This window comes from Plecotus auritus (assembly GCF_963455305.1).
Source record: "Plecotus auritus genome assembly, chromosome: 4".
Taxonomy (NCBI): Eukaryota; Metazoa; Chordata; class Mammalia; order Chiroptera; family Vespertilionidae; genus Plecotus; species Plecotus auritus.
The window spans coordinates 136,431,401-136,453,972 of NC_137775.1; the positions used below are offsets into that span (position 1 = coordinate 136,431,401).

The 22,572-nt window shown below is 46.8% G+C and overlaps 1 protein-coding gene across 1 annotated transcript in view; it reads right to left on the reverse strand.

Moving 5' to 3' along the window:
* DENND2A (DENN domain containing 2A) overlaps positions 1-21,574 on the reverse strand; it is a gene marked incomplete at its 5' end in the record, with an annotated part of 104,163 nt that extends 82,589 nt beyond the window's left edge. The window contains 3 exon segments of the mRNA XM_080665272.1: positions 21,273-21,315; positions 21,318-21,519; positions 21,521-21,574. Of these exon segments, the coding sequence (XP_080521398.1) occupies positions 21,273-21,315; positions 21,318-21,519; positions 21,521-21,574 (299 nt within the window).
* Between the last annotated feature and the right edge of the window lie 998 nt (positions 21,575-22,572).

Here is a 22,572-nt window from a genome sequence, read left to right on the forward strand (position 1 = left end):
GCAGGCAGCCAGGGAGGAGCCCGAATCAGGGCCGGGCGCCACTTGCGCTCATCCCGGTCCACTGCACCTGCTGCTGCAGAGTCGGGAGAGGCTCCCACCGTGGCTGCGCTTGCCAGCCATGAGCCCGGCTTCTGGCTGAGCAGCGCTCCCCCTGTGGGAGCGCACTGACCACCAGGCTCCTGCCTTGAGCGTTTGCCCGGTGTTGGTCAGTGCGTATCACAGCAACCGGTGGTTCCGCCATTCAGTCGATTTGCATATTAGGGTTTTATTATATAGGATTACGCTTTGATTGGTTGAACGGCCAACCAGTCGACTGGACACTTAGCATATTGGGCTTTTATTATATAGGACAGTGTTGCTTATATTGACTTTTGGCCTGAATATACCTTCTCCTTATGGTAGCCATTGTGTCTCTGCCCCACCGTCAGACAATGAAGCACAAACCACTGAATGAAAAGCAACCCTGGTTCTGTAAGTTTACACTTCACTGATCTGCTGAATTTCTTTGGAGGGTCAAGCAACATGTGAAAAAGCAGAATCTGTGAACACAACTCGGGTAGACTTCTGAAAACTTCTACCAAGATGTTACCAGAAGCATAACGACCTTAATATGTTTTATTTTGAGATAATTATAAGCTTGCAGAAACTGAAAGAATAGTACAGAAAACTCATACACTTTTTATTCAAAATTTACCAAATTTTAACACTCTCTCTCAAAGACTGTTTTTAAAAGTTCTTTTGGATATTTAGGGGAAAATAAGTGCTATCCAGCCACTAGAAGCCTTCATGCTCATGAACCTAAAAGAAAACAGAATCTTACAAAAGCAGTTAACTGAAATAGGTAAGCATCCCCAGATCTAAAAGACAACTTAACCCTAACCCAATCCCATCCAGACCCACCCCCAGGACCTCCCAGGAGGTCAATGAATACTTTAAAACCAGACTGCCAAACTTGTGAAAATACCTAGGAAAACACTGAAAAATTAAAAAATGGGGAGAAGTGTGTGGGACAACTAGCCCTACCAGATGTGAAAAACACTATAAAGCCTCTAACATTAAAACTGCCACAAGAATAGATAAATAGACCAGTGGAACAGAATAGAAAGTCTAGACATAGACTCAAGGACACATAGAACTTTATATATGATAAAGATGACTTCTTAAATCACTAGGGCAAAGATGGACTTTCTAACAAATGGTGCTGGGATACCTGAATAGCCCAAAGGTGTTCAAGTAAGAGCATGCTGAAAGTCCAATGTATCTGTAGCCCTGGTGGACTGAGGATGATCTGGGTCTTTCTCAGAGCCAGGAAACCAGCTGCAGGCAAGAACTAGTTTGTAGCCCTGAGGGCTTAACAGCAGCCCTGGAAGAATCTGACCAGTGCTCCTAAAGAGCTCCACCCACCCTCTGCACATGCTACGACTTGAAGAGTTTCAAAAGTCTGATTCCTGCCCTGGCTGGGTAGCTCATTGGTTGGAGTGTTGTCCTAATGCACCAAGGCTGCAGTTTGATCCCCAATCAGAGCACATGCAAGAATCAACCAGTGAGTGCACAAATAAGTGTAACAACAAATCGATGTTTCTCTCTCTCCCTCCTTTCTAAAATAAACATTTTTTTAAATGCTTAAAAATTTTTCTTTTAAGTCTGACTCTTTTTCTAGAGCTTAGAATATGCTTGTATAGCCCCTGATTTCCATATTATACACATAATATAACACACAAAAGCCCCCTTCATCTCACCAATTTCAAAATGTAATTATTATTATTCTCCTTTGGCAGGTGAGAAGATCAAGGTTCAGCGACTTGCCCAGAATTACAGCGTTTAAGTAGTAGAATACGGAATCCAATTCTTATCTTTCTACTCAAAATTTTATATTCTGACCCTCAAACCTTGTTTTCTGCTCTTTCAGTACCTTCAACCAGAACCACCCTGGATCGACCCGTTCATAGGCCTAATGGAAGAATCTGCTACTCAATGATGCCAGGACCCCAGAGACAGTAACCTCGGAGTCTGACCCACAGGGGTCAGGCTCTTTGGGAGAGGCTGACTTTCTTCTAAGGGCAGCAAGCAGGAAATAGCTTTCATTCATGACCTTTGGGAAGGTCAGAGTAAAGAAATTAGCACTGTTGTGTTCTGTGATCCGTCAGGCATTGCATTAAGCACTTTACAATCATAGAAATAATCTTTCTCCCAAGAGAAATGAAAATATGTCCACACATGTTCTTCTACAGTAACATTCATAGCAGCATTATTCATAATGGCCATTAAGAAGTAATCCAAATGTCATCAACTGACGAATGGATAAACAAAATGTGATGTATCCATACAATGGAGTATTACTCAGCCATAAAAAGAATGAAGTACTGTTATGAACCTCAAAAACACTATGCTAAGTGAACAGAAGCGAGTCCAAAAGTCCACATATTGATGAGTCCGTTTACATAAAACGTCTAGAGTAGGGAACTCTGTAGAGACAGAAGGTGGATTAGAGGTTGTTTAGGACAGAAAGGGATAGGGGTGCTACTGGCTAAGAAGTACGTGTTTCGCCCTGGCCAGCTTGGCTCAGTGGATAGAGCGCCCGCCTGCAGACTGAAGGGTCCCGGTTGGATTTCAGTCAAGGGCATGTACCTCAGTTAAAGGCTCAGTCCCCGCCTGGTCAGGGAGCAGTGGGAGGCAACCAATCAATGTGTCTCTCTCACATCCGTTTCTCTCTCTCCCCTCCCTTCCACTCTATAAACGTCAATGGGAAAATATCCTCGAGTGAGGATGAACAACAACAACAAAAGAAGTACACGTTCCTTCTCTGGTGTGATGAAAATGTTGTCAAATGGACTGGTGAGGGTGGCACAAGTCTATGAATATACTAAGAACTATCAAACTATACACTTTAAATGTTTGAATTTTTATGGTATGTGAATTACACCTCCTCAATAAAGCCATTAAGAAAGGAAGACAGGAAGGAAGGAAAGGGGAGGGGAGGAGTGAGGAAAAAGAGGAAAGAAGGGAGGGAGGGAAAGACAGGCGGGAAGGGAGGGTCCATCAAAGCACCTAGCACCATGTGCTGGACACATAATAGGAAATCAATTTCATTTCACAGTCGAGGAGACTATTTGATAATAGTATCACCGACATTTAAACAGCAGTGTGTCCGCCCCAAAGCCCTGCCTTTAGTAGTCCACTACGTCTGTCACTACACCTTTGTCAAAGCACTTAGCAAGCGATTCGAGGAAGCAGGACTCTTATGAACATGGTGGTTAGGGCAATTGAGCACAAAACGGTTAAAAAATATTTAAAAAACAGACCACCAGCAGAAGATACTGCAGGCAGCAGCAGAGCTTGCCTACCTCACAGGGAGGCCCCTCTTTCTGCAAACGGCCCCGTCTCTCAGCCGGGGGTCACTGGAACTGGGCCGCCATGTTTGGACTATGATCCCACCCCCCAGCCACAGCTGATTGGTCCTAGAGGCGGCCTAACTCAAGTCAGACCTATCAGGTGCTGTCCCAGAGAGGTTTGTTCATGGGTGTGGCCGGAAGGGAACCAGCAGACCGTGCTGGGAGGCAGCCATTTCCCACCCTGTGGACTGAGTCCCCGAGAGCGCGGCTCTGGGGAGAATGATGAGGTGGGAAGATGGCTGTGTACCCCTGGATCCAGTCCACTCTTGAGGCCAGGCTGCATTCCTGCCCACGGTTCCACAGGATACCTTCATGCCCTTGTTTGCTTAAGCAACCAAAAGAATCCCCACTAACACAGACTGTCACGTTCAATTTCTGTTAAATTACCTTCCTCAAGCGAAAAAGGAAAGCAATTGTGTGAGTTTTAAACATGCGTCTGCATCCATACGGCTGAAGCTGAGCAAACTCCAGCTTCTAAGGGACGCCCCCTCGCCTCCCTTAGGTTTGCCTCCAGGCTGGCTTGGGCGGCTGGGTGTGAGCTGGTCATTTCCATCACTTTACAGAGGGTCAGAAGAGCAGCAGTCATCAGTCCCCTTGCCTCTCCAAGGTGACTCTTCACAACACTGGGGCTGCTGGGAACATCTGAAGTCTTAGTGAGGCCGATGCCATGAGACTTCACCTTTCCAAGGACCCTAACAGCAGCTGACAAGCATCTGCTGAACCCTTGGATGAAGGTAAATAGGACATGGCATTGGAAGGTGTGCACTTCCCTTCTTTCCCAATAAAATCCCACTAAAAACCTCTGGCCTTACCCGGCCAGTATGGCTCAGTGGTTAAGCCTTAACTTATGAATGATTTGCTTCCCCGTCAGGGGACATGCTGGGGTTGCAGGCTTGATCCCCAGTGGGGGGCGTACAGGAGGAAGCCAATCCATGATTCTCTCTCATCATTGATGTTTTTATCCCTCTCCCTTCCTCTCTGAAATCAATAAAAATATGTACACAAAAAAACAAAACAGAAAAAAAAAAACCCACAACAACCCTCTGGCCTTATACTGGAATGGACCAGTAAGAGGTTAGTGTGGGTAAAAGAGCAAACAAAAGGCGTGCATGTCTTTTTCAGTTCTTATTTTGAATCTAGGGTAGACAAGAAAGCAGAGCTCACATCTCTCCCCCACACAGACTGACACATTTGAATGAAAAGCATTTGCAAGAGGCTGCAGAGTCTGGACACCAGAAGGAAGAGCTGAGTTGACAGGATGAAAGGGATGGAGAAATCCTTTTCCCATCCCTCTGACTATTTATGGGAGTCATTTCCCTTCAGGAAATGCTGAGACCCTTCTCCCAGGACCCTGTTGGCAACGACGCCTGCACTGGCTGACCCAGCCTTCCACATCCTCCTCCTGGCCTCAGTGCTCGCCCCTCATGACCCAGCCAGTCACTGGGAACCCAGCCTGCAAATGATAGCGCTTCTTAGAGGCCCCAGTCTAGTGAGGAAATTCGGGGGGAGGAGATACATAATAAAGCTAGAAAAGCCCCTGGCATGGAGAAGCTCCGAGACAGGAGCAGAGAAGGTGACAGGGAAGCAGCCAGGGCTAGAAATGACAGTGTGGCCCAGTAGTTGTGTGGCTCATCTAGCCTCGGTCACCTGGCTGGGGCGTGGCAAAGGCAGCAGCAGGACCCAAGGTTCCTGTCGCCTCATCTAGAGCTCATTCACCTCCTCCACACTCCTTTCCCTTCCCCAGGTGACTCGTGTTTCTCTGGAGAACCTGCATCTACTAGTTACTATTTGGGATGAAGGTGGTTCTTTTCTTTTTGGTCAACCGAGGAGCCCACCTCTTCAGAAACCCAGAGATTTCTGGGGTTAGTGTTCTTTTTATTGCTGCTTTCTCTTTTTCTTAAAAAAATTTTTTTAGATTATTAATTTTAGAAGTGGGGAGGGAAAGAGAAACATCAATCTATTGTCTTACTTATTTATGCATTCATTGGTTGCTTCTTGCATGTGCCCTGACCAGAGAGCAAACCCAAACCCTTGGTGTATCCAGATGATGCTCTATCTAACTGAGCTACTCGGCCAGGGATGGTTTTTTTTTTTTTTTTTTTAATATATTTTATTGATTTTTTACAGAGAGGAAGGAAGAGTGATAGTCAGAAACATCGATGAGAGAGAAACATCGACCAGCTGCCTCCTGCACACCTCCCACTGGGGATGTGCCCGCAACCAAGTTACATGCCCCTGACCGGAATCGAACCCGGGACCCCTCGGTCCGCAGGCTGACGCTCTATCCACTGAGCCAAACCGGTTCTGGCAGGGATGGTTTTTTTAAAGAGAAATATTCTTTGTTATTAGGATGTAGATTTTTATGAAACAACAACAACAAAAAAAAACATTTGCCCCAAAGCTTCCAGGTAATATTAGCCACTGGCTCCTACTGAATGCTTTTTCTTCTTTTATGAAAAAAAATATAGTGTTCAGAGCTTCTCTGCCCAATACCAGAGAGGAAAACAGTCTTAGTGTTAGCAGGTTAAAGGAAACAAACTGAAGACTGAGGGTAAGACAGAGAATCAAAAGAAGACACAGAGACTGAAAAGAAACTGAGAGAATGCTACTTGAACAGCCAGAGCCACAAAGAAGGCGACACAGACTGAGCAAGGGGCTTATGCTAGGTCACAGCCAGATGCCTCTTTGTATGGTGCAGCATCCTGGTGATCAACTTTTTTGCAGCTGGAATGTATATAGCAAACTAGAGGCCCAGTGCATGAATTCATGCACAGGTGGTGTCCAACAGGCCCACCCCAATGGGGGTCATCAGGCCAGGCTGGCCGAGGGGAGGGGCCTCGGGCAGTTGGTGGGCCAGCCCCACCCTCGATCGGAGTGGGGGGAGCTGATAAGGGGCGGGTCCGGCCAGGGGGAGGGGCTGTAGGTGGTTGGCCAGCTGGCCCCGCCCCTGGTCAAACTCCGGGTTGCACTTCCGGTCAAGGGGACAATTTTCATATTAGCCTTTTATTATACAGGATTATTATATAGGATGACATACTGTGTCCAAGTGCATATTGTGGGCAAGAGAATGGCTAGAATGTCCCAACACTCCTGGGCTTCCATGAATGAGAACTTTCCCAGCCCCATCTTTGACTCATACTCTTTTCCCCAATTGTCATTCTACCCCTTCCTTGTTATTTTTCCACCTCAAAATCTGGCTTAAGACCCAACTTTTCCATAAAACCTACCCTGACCATCCCAAACTGAAGTTCTTGCCCCTCCCCTGAATTTCCATAGCAGTTATTAATTTATCTACACTTGATTATCTAACTAAACATGCATGGCCTTGTATTATCTCTTTTATGAGTAGCAGCTTTGTTATTTACATGTTTTACTCATGGGTTCACATATTTATGTTTGGCACGGCAAATTAAATTGCAATAATGAATGAATGGCTAACATTTACTGAGCAATTACTCTTCTCTAGGCAAGATTCTACAGATTGTTTCATTGAATCCTCACACCAACCCTGCTGTGGCCTCCCCTTTATAAATGCAAAGCCAAGGCCTGGAGGGGTTAACTTTCCCAAGGCTACGTAGATGCTGAATGAATCCAGGTTGCCGGACTCTTGACTCTTGTCGAGTCTGATGCCCAAACCAGGGTCTTGAGGACAGGGGACAGGCCTCCCCTCCTGGATATAGAGTAGCACTCAGTAAATTGTTCTGATGGACTTTTATTCAAAGTGCCTGGCCTCTATTACCTTTCCTCCCTGCTCTCCAGCCCCTCCATGCCCACCTTGCACACCCTGGCACCAAGCACCGCCTGACCATCCCTCTCTACTTCCGGCTGCCATGTTGTAACTTATTTTTCCAAACTCAGAAGGCTTTCCTGATGTCCATTTTAACCTGACCTCACCCAACAGTAATACTGAGGAGGGGCGCGGGGGAAGCAGGGCCCCCTGAGTGATCTGTCTGGGCCACTGAGCACCGGAGAGCCCCCGCTGGGCCTACCAGGGCTGCATGCTCCCAGCACCCAGGAACAGCACCTGCGGGGAGTGCACCTGAAGGCCCAGGTTTGTTTGCTTCCTGGCAGGACGGCTCTGGCTCCAGCTGCGCTGCCCCAAACCCCTCACTTCCTCACTGCCCCACCTCCTCTCTCCCTCTCTCCTTCCTGCCTTCCTCTTCCTTTCCTCCCCCTCAGACCCTTTCCCACCCTCTTTTGGCTTCTGTTCTCTTTCTTTCCATGAGCAGAGAGTTTCCAGCCTGGCTCCTGGCCAGCACATCTGGACAAAAGGCAGCAATCTTAGAGAGAGACGTCATCTCCCATCCCCTTTCCTGGGCCGGCACCATGGCTCCCTGAGAGAGAAGGGGGCTGAGGCTGCTTGGGCCCTGATTCCAGCTCTGGGAAAGGGCCTGAAAGATGGCATATGGTGGGGGTTAAAAGCAAAGACAGACCCAGGTTCGAATTCCAGCTCTGCCACGTGAGAGCTAAGGGACCAGGGGCAAGTTACTCTCTAATCCTCAGTTCCCTCCTCTGAAAAACAGCGATAATAGTAGCACCTACTTTGAAAGCCTGTGGTAGGATTAAACGAGATTCTACCTGTAAAGCACTCAGTCCAGTGCCTGTCCATGAAAAACACTCAACACACGTCTTCTGTCCTTATAAAGTGAACTTAACTCTGCCAAATAATGATACAAGACCTTATTTGAATAACTAATAATACCACCTCCTCAACTCATCTGTAAGGCTGCTTACCCAGCCTGAATGGTTTGCAAGTGTGATAAAGCTGTAAAATGCTCTCAAACATGTAATTGCTGCCTGGCCAGTATGGCTCAGTGGTTGAGCATCGACCTATGAATCGGGGTCACAGTTCAATTCCCAGGCAGGGCACATGCCTGGGTTTCAGGCTTGATCCCTAGTGGGGGGCATGCAGGAGGCAGCCAATCAGTGATTCCCTCTCATCACTGATGTTTCTATCTCTTTCTTCCTCTCCCTTCCTCTCTGAAATCAATAAAAAGTATTTTTTTAAAAAACCATAAAATTGTTATTACAGTATAATCTGTAAAAATTGATTTTGAAATTGAGGGGGAGCTGACCCCCTTTCCTTTCATAGAAGCCAGGGCATACTCGTGCTCAGCCTCAAGGGCAGACGTGAACGTAAGGAAGAGTCCACTATGATCAGCACAGCCTGCTCACCCTGACTTCCCTCCCCTCCCACCCTGTTTTTAGGCTCCTGACAGGCTGAGGCATTTTTATTTGTTTACTATACATGCCTTATGTTTTGTACTCAGAAGTTGTGCAATGCCTGGGAATGTGTTCTTTTTATTTGGCTAAGTTTTGAGATATGGGAAATGGTCTTTCCCCTATTTTAGTTAGCTAATCTGAGCTAGCATGGATGGATTTTAAATTAATAAGATAATCAACCAGTTGAATGCAATCCTCCATGTGAGGTGTTGTTGGGAAACATACAAATATTTGGTCCCTGCCCTAGAGCTGGGGATACGAACTGTGGATGAGAAGAATTTTCTTTTTTAAATATATTTTTATTGATTTCGGAGAGGAACGGAGAGAGAGAGAAACATCAACAATGAGAGAGAATCATTGATCAACTGCCTCCTGCACACCCCCCACTGGGGAATGAGCCCACAACTTGGGCATGTGCCCTGACCGGGAATCGAACCATGACCTCCTGATTCATAGGTCGATGCTCAACCACTGAACCACGCTGGCAGGGCAGGAAAATGGTCTTCTATAGAAAGTAACCTCACAGAATGATCTGGTCATAAATTCCTAATTGAGTCATGGTGGGGAGTCATGCCCCAGGCATATATAACTTCACACACACACACACACACACACACACACACACACACACTAGTATACTTTTTAAAAATTTATTTCAGAGAGGAAGGGAGAGGAAGAGAGAGATAGAAACATCAATGATGATAATCAATGATCAGCTGCTGCCTGCAACCCCCCCACTGGGAATGGAGTCCGCCACCTGGGCATGTGCTCTGACCAGGAATTGAACTATGACCTCCTGGTTCATAGGTCGACGCTCAACCACTGATCCACACCAGTCGAGTGGCATATAACTTCTTTAGTAAAAGGTTTATCTTTGGCCCAGCTGTGGTGGCTCAGTGAATTGAGCGTCTCCCATGGACCAAGAGGTCTCGGGTTTGATTCCCAGTCAGGACACATGCCCAGGTTGTGGGCTCCATCCCCAGTAGGGGGCATGCAGGAGGCAGCCAATCAGTGATTCTCTCTCATCATTGATGTTCTATCTTTCTTTCCCTTTCCCTTCTGCTTTGAAATAAAAAAAAATTTTTAATAAAAGATTTATCTTTGCCTTAACCAAGCCCTGTCCATTGTTTCTGTGTGTCTAGGTTAACACACCTTTGCAATTCCTCTCTTTCAGACCCCTTGGAAGAGTGACTGCCCTCAAGAGAGCACATAATCTTATTAACTCTCCTTTAATCCAATCCCTGCCTTGCTCTCTCCCATCTTCTTCTCATAATCTTCCTAACCTTCCTTCCTTAATTTCAAATACACAAAAGAAACTGCAAACTGTCATTTTGCAGAAGCATCTGAGATCTTGCTTCCTGGCAATTGTCCTGTTTTGGCTCAAGTAAACTCATACAAATTCTCTACAGCTAGGAAGGTCCTCACAGGAAAACAAACAAACAAACACACACACACACAAAACCAAATGGCAATAAAAGATTGCAACTGTTCAAGACAAAAAGACAAGATGAGCCCAGGAAGTGCCTAACACATGTTTACCAAAAGTCACAATGTCAGATTGGTTTAAGGACTAAATTGAAGTGCAGTGGTAAATGTTATGGAACCAGTGTAAACTGGAGGAATTTAGAGGTGAGCACGGAAAGTCAGAGGCGTCATGGACTCCTTCAAAGAAGTAGCGTAGGGGGGCCCTTACAGGTCGACTGGGTTCCAATAGCTGGGGAAGGAGGACGTGTTCAAGGTGAGGCAAGAACATGAAGAAAAGCAGGGGTGCTCCAGCCCATGACAAAGACCGACTGGTTGTACTGGATCTAGGGGATGTGGGATGGGGGTGGGAATGGAAGGGGGGGACCATGGAGAAGAAGATGGAAAAGGTTAGAGGACTAGGCTTTGGGATATTCTGAAAGTAAGAAAGAGCAGTTAAGATTTGCTACCCTCAGAAAATAAAGAGGATACATGATGAAGGTATGATTACATCTTAGATCTTGGGGACATGGTAAGGTTTAAAATGGTACATTTAAGAGGAAACCTGTACAACAGACAATCAAAGGTAAAGATCTAAGGGTGTGGTGAAAACAACCCTGGAGATGTAAAGTTGGAGAGCCAGAGAACCAGAGAGCACGAATGAGCTCTCTGAAAGAGGTGACGAAAAAGAAGCTAGTGGAGAACTGAGCCATGGGGGTTATTCCTACACTGCCCTGCGACTCAGCTCTTGACTCATTTTCTTTATCTGGGCCTGCCAACTAGACAGTGAGGTCTGATGGCTGAACACACACATTACACTTATTTTCATCCCTTTACAGTGTCTAGCCCAGATATTGGTCTGCTGTGACTGCAGTGGGAATACTTGTTAAATGAGAAGAAAAAGAATCACCAAAATGGCGGCAGAGTAAGTGAAAGCTACACTGCACTCTCCCAGGACAAACTGGAAATACAACTAAAACACAGAAGAACCATCCTGAAAAATCAATTGAAGATGTTTACGGATACATCTCCTGGACAAAGGAAACTAAGGAGAAAATAAACCAATGGGACTATATCAAAACAAAAAGGGAGCCCACGGTATGGGAGAACATATTTAGCAATGATACATCTGATAAAAGGTTAATATCCAGCCCAAGTGCCCATCAGTAGACGAGTGGATAAAAAAGCTGTGGTACATCTATACTGTGGAATCCTATGCAGCAGTAAAAAAGAATCTCTTACCCTTTGAGACAGCATGGAGGGACCTGGACAGTATCATGCGTAGTGAAATAAGTCAATCAGAGAAAGACAAGTATCACGTGATCTCATGCATATGTGGAATATAAGTAACAAAATAAATTGATGAACGGAATGGATCCAGAGATATGGAAGCATGGAACAGAGTGCAGATCTCTGAGGGAAGGCAGGGAAGAGTGGGTGGGTGGGAGGTGATCAACCAAAGAACTTGTATGCATATATGCATAACCCATGGACACAGACAATAGGGTGGTGAAGGCCAGGGGAAGAGGGGCCCTAGAAGGGGTCAATGGGGGACAGATGTAATAGTTTCTTTTCTTTTTTAAAAAATATTTTTTTATTGATTTCAGAGAGGAAGAGAGAGAGAGAGAGAGAGAGAGAGAGAAACATCAATGATGAGAGAGAATCGTTGATCGGCTGCCTCCTGCACTGGGGATAAGCCCACAACCGGGCCATGTGCTCATGACTGGAATCAAACCCGGGACCCTTCAGTCCACAGGCTGACACTCTATCCACTAAGCCAAACCAGCTAGGGCATATGTAATATTTTCAACAATAAAGATATATATATAACAAAAAAAGTTAACACATTTTGAGTGAAATAAAGAAAAGAAAAAGAATCAGTGAAGATCTCTCTCTTTTTTTTTTTAAGACAATTAGGACAACCAAAACAGATGGTGTCTCAGATTGGGCAATATTCAAAATACTTAACAAAGGTGTGGCCTGGACATCAGCCAATCAGAATGGCCTTATTGTTAATCCTCTAATGGCTGAATCCTGGTGGGAGGTCTAGCAGGTCCCAGGAAGGTGGGACAGTAAGGTGCTCAGGAAGCATTTCAGCATTTTGGGGGAATGGCACAGATGAGTCAGAGCCAGTTTTACATCACCCTTGATCTGCTTACATTGTGGAGCTCAAGAACAATGAGAACAGCCAACTGGCCACTAGATGCAGCAGTAGTAACTTGTGATAAGGTCTCAGCAGATGGTAGGGATGAAAGCCAGATTCCAGGGATGTGAGAAGAACCTGAAGACCTGCCTCAGGGGGCTGGCTCTTCCAGTTGCTCTATCTCCCCATCCTGAAAGCAGCAGTCTCCTAGTTTCCTTCAGTCAACTGGCAGTCTGAGCCCATGGTTGTGTGTGTACATAGGAGCAGCCTCTCTGACCCTTGTCCCCATCTCTCTCCTCTATGTCCCAGGACCTAGGTGGCCCTGTGTTCAGGGTGAAAGGAGAACCTGGACTTAAAAGCTCTCTGGGCACTGTCTCTACAGTACTGGACTCACCAAGTCTCGTGGTTTTGGGAAGCATCTAGCTCTCTCCTCTTTGATATTTTCCCACCCCATTAGATGCACCAGCACAGCTGGAGGGTAAACAGAGAGCACTGGCCCCTTTTGATGTCCTGGGAGCTTATGTGTGTCTGTTGATTGTCACCAGGAGATGATGAAATGGACCAGATGTAAAGGATGACAGTCGCCACAAGATGCCAGGGAGTCAGTCATACTTGGGGTTGGATGACCATTCACTTCATTCCAAATCTGAACCAGTCTCACCCACAGCTCAGAGTATTAAGTAGAGAATCACTCTGAGCCCCAGAGAGCTGGAGACACTGCCTGGCAGAAGCCGGAGCACTGGCCAGCTGTTGTGGGAAGGTCCTGCACCTTCCCACCACCACCCTGACCAAGCCTGTGGCTGAGAAACTGGTCCCACTCCAGCTGCAGGGGATGCAAGTTCTGTGTCTCAGGCAGCTCAGTGCTCCTGTCCAGTGACCAAATCAGAGCTCTACAGCCTCTCCCCCAACTCAATTCTCCCTTGATCATGTATGGTCCATTTTAATACTAATTTGCTGCATGATCCCATACAAATGCCTCTGCTTGGTCATCTGAGGAGGTCGAGCCTGCACTTCCCAAGGATGTGAGAAGCACAAATAAAATCATAGAAGCGTCCTGTTCTAATGGTTCCAAATTGCTGCGAAGAGGCAGTCAGTTGTTATTTTTTCCATGGTGGCAGGGACAGCAGTACCCTTCTCCTCTGACTCACTCAGTGGGGACGAGAAGTTCACATGCAGCACTGGGCATCCACCTGACCCATTTCCTTCCCTGGGTTCAGGCCTCTACTCTAGGGAGGCTAAGAAGGGCTGGGGGGCGGAGGGGGGCGGGTGGCTAGCCCATTTGGCTCAGTGGCTAGAGCGTCGGCCTATGGACTGGAGGGTCCTGGGTTCGATTCCGGCCAAGGGCACATGCCCTGGTTGTGGGCTTGATCCCCAGTGGGGGAGGGGGGGTGTGCAGGAGGCAGCCAATCAATGATTCTCTCATTGATGTTTCTCTCTCTCTCTCCCTCTCCTTTCCTCTCTGAAATCAATAAAGAAATATATTAAAAAAAAAAAAAAGGCTGGCGGGGGGGGGGGGGCGGGGTCTAGCCTGTGTGGCTCAGTGGGTGGAGTGTTGGCCTGCACACCAAAGAGTCTCGGGTTTGATTCCTGGTCAAGGGCACATACTTGGGTTGCAAGTTCAATTCCTGGTCAAGGGAAGAGCCAACCAGTCCACACGTCTCTCTCACATTGATGTTTCTCTCCTCTCTCTCTTTCTCTCTCTCTTCCCCCACTTCCCACCTTCCCAATCTCTGAGAAGCAATTGAGAAAATATCCTCTGGTGAGGATTAACAGAGGATGGTTCAAAATCATGTCTGCCTGTATCAGTGCATCTGGATCACTTATCATTCAGTGTCCCAGTGTGTATACTAGTACATGGTTGCCCTAGCTATTACCCACACTGGATTTGCACAGAACTTAATGCTAAATCAAATTCAGTCTTGCTTACATCTTCCTTACTGAGAAAGGAGAAAGTATGAAAGAAAAAGGAGGCACTTTAGATTATTCCACTGGGTTGGCTCTTGTGGGTAAGTTACCCACCAACCCCAGTTTTCAGCCTACACCATATTTGGAATCGTGGTGATGTGGGATCAAGGTTATGGGAACACGAAACCAAGAGCAAGAGATAAAATTGGGCAATTTGTTGGGTGACAATCCATAAAACAAAACCTTAGGAACTCTAATTTTAACATGTTGCCTTTTTTACCATAACAAAACTCAAAATAAGGGATTGCCTCTTTGAATGTGCCACACTATGAATTTTAATTTTCATATCAACTTAAAAAGAAATGCACAGTAAATTCAGTGGGGAACTAGAGTGGGAACGTGGATTGGGGAAGAAAGAGGTAATATATTTTATTTTTTTTATTTTTTTTAAAGGAATATTACATTTTTTTTTTTTAAATTTTTTACAGAGAGGAAGGGAGAGGGATAGAGAGTTAGAAACATCGATGGGAGAGAAACATCGATCAGCCGCCTCCTGCACACTCCCTACTGGGGATGTGCCTGCAACCAAGGTACATGCCCTTGACCCTTGAGTCCGCAGGCCGACGCTCCATCCACTGAGCCAAACCAGCTAAGGCAAGAGGTAATATATTTTACAATTTTTTAAAAACTGGGTATCAGGCCCTAGCTGGTTTGGCTCAGTGGATAGCATGTTGGCCTATGGACTGAAGGGTCCCAGATTCAATTCCAGTCAAGGGCACATGCCCAGGTTGCTGGTTCGATCCCCAATAGGGGGCATGCAGGAGGCAGCCAATCAATGATTCTCTCATCACTGATGTTTCTATCTCTCTCTCCTGCCCTTTATCTCTGAAGTCAATAAAAATATATTTTAAAAAATAAATAAAAAACTGGGTATCAGAAATCTCATTTTTAAAATATCCATCACTGGGCACAAATATATTCAACATGCATTTGGCTTTGAAATCTATTTTAATCTAGCAATTCCACTTCTGGGAATTTAACTTACAGAAATTATGGAATAAGTACCAGAGAGTATTTCTGGTGGCTAAAATCAGAAATGACCAATTGCTCATAAATATCTCACTCCTTTTCAGGTTTAACTGATTTGAAATAATGGGCGAAGCCAGATTAAACTTTGAACAAAGAAAATTTATCCTAAAGTGTCACTAGACTTTTTAAAAAATATATTTTTATTGATTTCAAAGAGAACAGGAGAGGGAGAGAGATAGAAACATCAATGATGAAAGAGAATCATTGATTGGTTGCCTCCTGCATGCCCCACACTGAGAATCAAGCCTGCAATCTGGGCATGTGCCCTGACCAGTAATCAAACCAGGACCTCCTGGTTTATAGGTCAACGCTCAACCCCTGAGCCACGCCAGCCAGGCTAGGCTTTTTTTTTTTTTTATGGGGACACATATAAGATATAGTACAAAATTGACAACAGTCAACTAATTGAGGGCACACAAATACTGAGCAAAATGATTCTTGATGTCTTGATGTTTACAATTCTATTGCTTTGTGCTATCAGCAGTGCCTGAATCAGAATGGTCATCTGTCTGAAAACAAGTGTTGTCAAAAAAATTTATTCATTTCTGTAGATTCTTTTAAATTTTGAAGATGACCTGCATGTTAATAAACACTGACTTTAGAATCATTCAAAGTGCATATACATTTTTGGGGAACACCCTATAGATAGTTTGTTAAACAAATGAAGTCAATCCATGCAAAGAAACACTAGGCAGTTGTTAAGAAGGAGAGGACCATGTATGTATCACATGGAATTACTCTCACAAAATACGGTTCAATACAAACATAACTTTCATAGTTTACATGTAACTACTAGAGGCCCAGTGCATGATTAAATTGTGTGCATGTAGGGTCCCGTAGGCCTAGCCTGCCATCAGGGACATGTCTGTCGCCCCGCGACACCTTGCACACTCAGCAGACACTGTCGGTGCCTCGCCCGCCCGCCGCAAGAGCCACTGCTAGTTTGGTTGCGACGCCATTACGGCGTCATGACCACAGGCCTTTTATGATATAGATGTGTATATACAAAATATGTATAAAGAAGTAATCTTTAAAATCTTAAGTATACTTTTAAGGAAAACAAAACAAAATACATTTGATTCTCTGTTTGAACTGGTCTGACAAACCCTCCTGATAAGACACACAGCCCGTGGGAGGCCTGGATACCATGGAAGAACAATCATGGTTATGGTCAAGGCCTCCTGTCCTGACCCCACTTTCCAGCTCCAGCTCACTCTCACATTGGAAGGCAGCATGGACGCTCCAGATTTCCCACTGCTGAGGGAAGCTAACCTCTTTCCTAAACTTGCTGTGAGGGTGACTCACCCCTTCCTTCCCTAAGGCCAGGAAAAAACTGATAACTTGGTTTTTGGTAGTTCAGCCAGTTAGGAAAAGGGGTATCGGGCTTACCTCTCTTTTAGCCAACTGTACGCCCAGGACAAAAATGTCAAAGGGAGCCAAAACCGGTTTGGCTCAGTGGATAGAGCGTCAGCCTGCGGACTGAAAGGTCCCAGGTTCAATTCCGGTCAAGGGCATGTAACTTGGTTGCGGGCACATCCCCAGTAGGAGGTGTGCAAGAGGCAACTGATCGATGTTTCTCTCTCATCGATGTTTCTGACTATCTATCCCTCTTCCTTCCTCTCTGTAAAAAATCAATAAAATATATTAAAAAAAAAATGTCAAAGGGAGACCAAAGACAAAGCAACTCTGGGCTCCAGCTGACAAAGAGCTTAACTTGTAGACAGTTATTTGGGCTAACTTTTTGCCCAAATCAGACCATGATTTTAACACAAGGGGAAAAGATAGTTGGGTATATTGCTGTCTTTTGGCCATCAAGTGTAGAAAACTGTGTTAATCACTTGACTCAGTTCCAAGCAGTGACCTGCCTCCTGTAATTAAAGGGAAAGATGTGCCTGTCAGTCTTTCTGTTAGGTAGCCAGTGTGGGGGATTCAAAGAGAGCCTGGGATATGTGTGGAGGCTGCCTGGTTCTGGTGAAGAAAGAAGGATCCATACCTGGACACAGACCTGTGTGTGACACACGGCACAAGCAGGGGTCAGCTGTGGTCACTTGGGAGGCAAAAAAGAAGGGGTTGAGGTTCCTGAAACAGTAAGGGAGGCTGAATCAACTTTGCCCATAGCCAAAGAAGCAGCTACCTGCAAGGTATATTTGAAGGTTCTTGGGAAAGGCTCTAACTTTCAAAATACCTTTTCAATTATCTTGTCGGAGTTGCTAAAATTCAACCCTTATAGACTCATTCCTTTTTTTTTTAGTGATTTCAGAAAGGAAGGGAGAGGGAGAGAGAGAGAAACATCAATGATGAGAGAGAATCATTAATCAGCTGTCTCCTGCACGAACCCTACTGACTGGGAATTGAACTATGACCTCCTTCCTGGTTCATAGGTTGATGCTCAACCACTGAGGCACACTGGCCAGGCAAGATTCATTCCTTCCGACTGAGACTTTACGCATGTTAAATTGCAAACTAATTCTTCTAGCTTCTTTCCAATTTAGAAGGCACGGGTCAGAGAACAAATACACTTGAATATCAGGAGGGAAGTGGGAAGAACCCATGGGTCGGAGGCTCAGCACTTAAGAAAGGTTTCAAAGGACAAGTGAAAGACTTGCAGGGCAGCACTGCATACAATAGTATTAGACCAGACAGATGGAACAGCAGAAGCCTTGTCATTATCCTTTGAGAGTTTCTGTTCTAAAAGTGCTTCACACACACACACACACACCTTCATATAAATGTGTCTGTTACCAGCCTCCTTATCTATACCTGTTCAGGTGGCTTTAGATCTTGATGTTGAAGGCTTATTAGGCAGTTGATTTCAATATGAGTAACAGGCTTCCTAATTTAAAATTCTATGGGATCCTTGCTTTTGGACTCTAAGGTTTTTGTCCCCTGCTCTAATGAGCCCTCTAGGTGATTGTTAAAGCAGCTACTCTCAAACTTGGCCATACCTTAAAATCACCTGAGACCTTTCAAAAGTCCTGATGAGCAGGGCCCATTCTCAGATATTTTGATTTACTTGGTCTAGGGCAGTGGTCTGCAAACTCATTAGTCAACAGAGCCAAATATCAACAGTACAATGATTGAAATTTCTTTTGAGAGCCAAATTTTTTAAACTTAAACTATATAGGTAGGTACACTGTTATTAACTTAATTAGGGTACTGTACGTGCACGTCCGCACGTGGTATTTTGTGGAAGAGCCATACTCAAGGGGCCAAAGAGCCGCATGTGGCTCGCGAGCCGCGGTTTGCCGACCACTGATTTAAGGCATCTATTATTGGCAAGAAATGGTTTAAACTTTATACTAAAAGGCACATTAGGAACACACTAACGTAGATTCTGCTGGTCTGTCTCTTCTGCAGAAATCATAGAGAAGGACCTGGCTGGGAGATTTGTGGCTGGGTCTGCAGAACTTGTCAGCTCTTAGCTGGAATTCCTCGTTCTTCTATAACATTCCTTGTGTAGCAGCAAACAAGATTCCACCCTCTCTGGCCTCTCTCCAAGTGGATCTCTGGTCTCCTGAGTCTCACCCTTTCCCCACCCCCAAGAAGCAGGCTTAACCTCAGATCTGAGGGCAGGAAGACCTGGACCACTTGGAGAAGTGGACTCGTCCATCTGAATGGTATCCTCAAATGCTGTTCCCTCTCTCCCCATTTCCCTTCGGTCAGGATTGCCAGATGCTGTCCCAACACACTCTGCCCTTGTGTGGCTCCTTCTCCAGACCAGAGTCTCAGCCCACCTACCCAGGAGCCATATTATAATGTGCCTGCTTCACCCTGTAGGGTTGGGCACCCTGGGTGCTTTGCTCTCTACATTCCTCAAAGTAGATGCCACTTCTTCCTACATTTGAGGGATCATGGCTCCTCCATATAGGATTCCCAGGGCCCTCACTGCCCTCAAGCCTGAGCTGACACTCAGTCTCCCACAGAAATGCAGTATGTCCCCAGCCATTACAGGGAGATGATACAGAAAGAGAGTCATGTGGAATTTTATTTTCCTGCTCCCTCCTTCTCGGTGACTTGACTTCAGAGAGGAAGGAAGAGGGAGAGAGATAGAAACATCAGTAATGAGAGTGAATCCTTGATTGGTTGCCTCTAGCACTCCCTACACTGGGGATCAATCCCACAACCTGGGCATGTGCCCTGACCGGAAATTGAACCATGACCTCGTGGTTCACAGGTCAACACTCAACCACTGAGCCAAGCCAGTTGGGCAGGAATACATTTTTCTACGCCACTCTTTAGTCTTTACTACATGACCAATTCTCAGTTGAAAAAAATTACAGAAAACAATTTTGTTCTGAAAATTAATTTGTATGCTTTCTGTTGTCCCAAATCCAAAACTGTGCAATCCAGTGTATTTTTGTTTGTCTCTATGCTGCCAAAAAATTTAAAGCCAAATTCATTGTCCAAGTGACAATGAATTTGTGATCTGCTAAATTCAGGCCATTCAAAATACCCATTCTTTTTGCTTTGCTGTGTTTTCTCCCGGACTTTTCCACACTGAGTTTTAGTCACTCTAAGCGATCTCGCCCTGTGTCCAAGCCTGTCACCACATTCTACCTCTTTATTTCTCGATTAGCCCATCACTACACTACACTACATGAATTCTTCCCACACTTGCCTGTCCCCCTCCCGCCCTGTCGGTGACTTTGCCCATGCCAGTTTCCTCTGCCTGAAACCACCTCCCCAGATTTGTTTGCTTGGGGAAGAGGTTTTCAGGGCTCAGCCCCGATAGTACCTCCTTGTGGGCCTCCTGAGCTGGGTGGCCCTGCCCTGGGTTGTCCTGGCATGCAGCACTCACAACCAGGCCAGAGACCAGAACTGGTTTTAATGTTTTGTTTGACTATCCAGCTAGGATGGTGAGTTCCTGGAAGGAAGGGAGATATTTATCACTGTGTCCTTAAGGCCTAGCACACAGAAATGTTAAGTCAATGAATGTACGACACAGACAGGATTCAAATCCTCTGGAACAAAAGGACTGTAGGCCAGCCTCTCCGGCAGCCTCTTCACTACCCTTCCTCAAAACAGCCACTGTTTGCCCTTGAATTCTGGCAGAATTCTTCTCCATCCCAGGCAGATACCCTAAAGGTATTCTACTTCATTCCTTGGTGTGTCTGATATCTGACAACGAAAGCAGAAAGGATTTTGTTCTTTTGTTTTATGTAGTAACCACCGAGGGTGTAAGAGTTTAATAACAAAATTACTGGAGAGTGCCTACTATAACCCTATTTCCCGGGGCCATTACTAGTATTACTGTGTACTTGACAGCTTTAGAGAAGTCACACCCCTGAAGCACATCTCATCACCAGCTAGAGCGCTCCTTCCCCAGCACCAGCCGGTTAAAGCAGTCACCGTACTTCCCTTGCCCCAATCTGTGCCCCCACGGAGGGCACTGCCCAACTTCCCCACCCTCCCCTCATTCCAGGATTCCCCAGCTGAGATCTGGCTGTTCTCGGCGGTTTGAATCCAGTCCTCTGTGACACTCCTAAATATCATTCCGTCCTGCGTTGAGACTCCCCTCCCCCACTCCATGGGCTCCCAACCCCATCCTTAGGGGGAAAATGGGAGAAAGGTGATCATTCCATCCTCTTTTCCTTACTGCTTTCCCCAGACTGCAAATTCTGACTACAGCGAGGGAGGGTTGGCTGCTCAACCACTCTCGATTCTCTCTCCTCTCTTTCTCTTCTCTCTCTCTTTTCTCCCTCTCTCTTCCTCTCTCTTTTCTTCTCTCTCTCTCTCTCTCTCTCTCTCTCTCTCTCTCTCTCTCTCTCTCTCTCTCTCGTCAGCTCACGTCCCCTTGGACCCAACACTGCGAGAAAGGAGGGTGCTCTGCCCAGTCATTAGGACGTCTGGACAGCACTTTGCTCACGTCCTGCAGGTCGGGCTGCAGCGCCTCGGTCCCCACGTCCGCACAAGGGAAAGAAACCCAGTCTGTGGTCTGCAAACAGCCACTTTCCAGCTCCGGGTTGAGGCAGCTCCAGCCGTCTCCTCCCTTTCCCCGGGCGCGTCCCCTCCTCGGTCCCCCAGCGCGTCCCCTCCACTGTCCCCCGGCCCGGTCCTACCTCCAGGCGGGCCGCGGCTCCGCTGGCTCCGAGGCGCAGCTCCCGGCGCCCGGGTGGGCGGGGGCTGCAGGCGGCGGGGGCCCAGGGCGCCATGGCCCGCAGCCCTCCGCCCTGGGATCCGCCGGGCCTCTCTGGAAGAGCTGAGCTCTCTGCGCTCGCGTCGCCGCCGCCCCGCCGCGGCCGTGGGCGAGTGAAGGCGGGCTCGGCCCGCAGCCGCGTCCCCTTCGCGTCCGCCCCGCGGCTCAGCGCCTGCCGCGCGCCCGCCGTCCCGCCCCGCGCCCCCGCCGCTCCAGTGAGCTCATCCGCAGCTGGCGGGCGCCCGGCCCGTAGCCACGGCAACGCCTCTCCCAGGGCCGCGGGGACTCCGGCAGCTGCCGTAAACAGGACCTTCTGCCGGACTCTTCCCCTCGCCTTTTTTGGGGGGTGGGGAGAGGGTGGCTTAACCCTTTCCTTGCTGGAGACCGCCGAACGGCATTCTGCGTTTCCACCCGCCCAGGGCTGAGACCTAGAAATAGATGCACGGAGGTGGCGGCGACACTTCCCGCCTTCAGTTCACTCCAGTCGTGCAATGCGTTTATGGAGGTGGGGGCACCCTATGGAGTCAGACACCACCTTGTCTCCTGCAACTGGCAGTCTAGGGCACCGACCACCATAACACAGGTTCCTGAGCGCCGGGCACAAACAAGGTCACAAGCCCGGCGAGGCCCGAAGTCAGGAAAAGCTTCCCAGAGGAGAAAGGACTTTATAGTCCTCGCTGCCGCCACTGGCGCAGGACAACCAAGGAGCACAGGTCGCAAGACTTAGGACTGCCAACTACGAAATACACGTGCAGATGCTCTGGCCATTTTATGCTGAAGACAACGGGTTCAAGTGGTTTTTTAAAAAGTGTAAGCATTTAAATTATTGTTTTGTTTGCTGAAGTATCATTCAGTAAGTTTTCACTTTCTTAAAAAAGACCAGAGCCCTAACTGGTTTCGCTCAGTGAATAGAGCATCGGCCTGCGGTCTGAAGGGTCCCAGGATCGATTCTGGTCAAGGGCACATGCCGGGGTTTGGGCTTAATCCCCAGTGTGGGGTGTGCAGGAGGTGGCCCATCAATGATTCTCTCTCATCTTTGATGTTTCTATCTCTCTCTCCCTTCCTCCCTGAAATCAATATATATATATTTATTTATAAAAAAGGACCAGACACTTGTCTTCTTGAGTGTTAATTACTCCCATGGTCCTGGGTGTCAGGAAGCAAATTGGCAAAATGGAGAAAATGGCAGATGGAGAACAAATGGCAGATAGAGAAAATGGCAG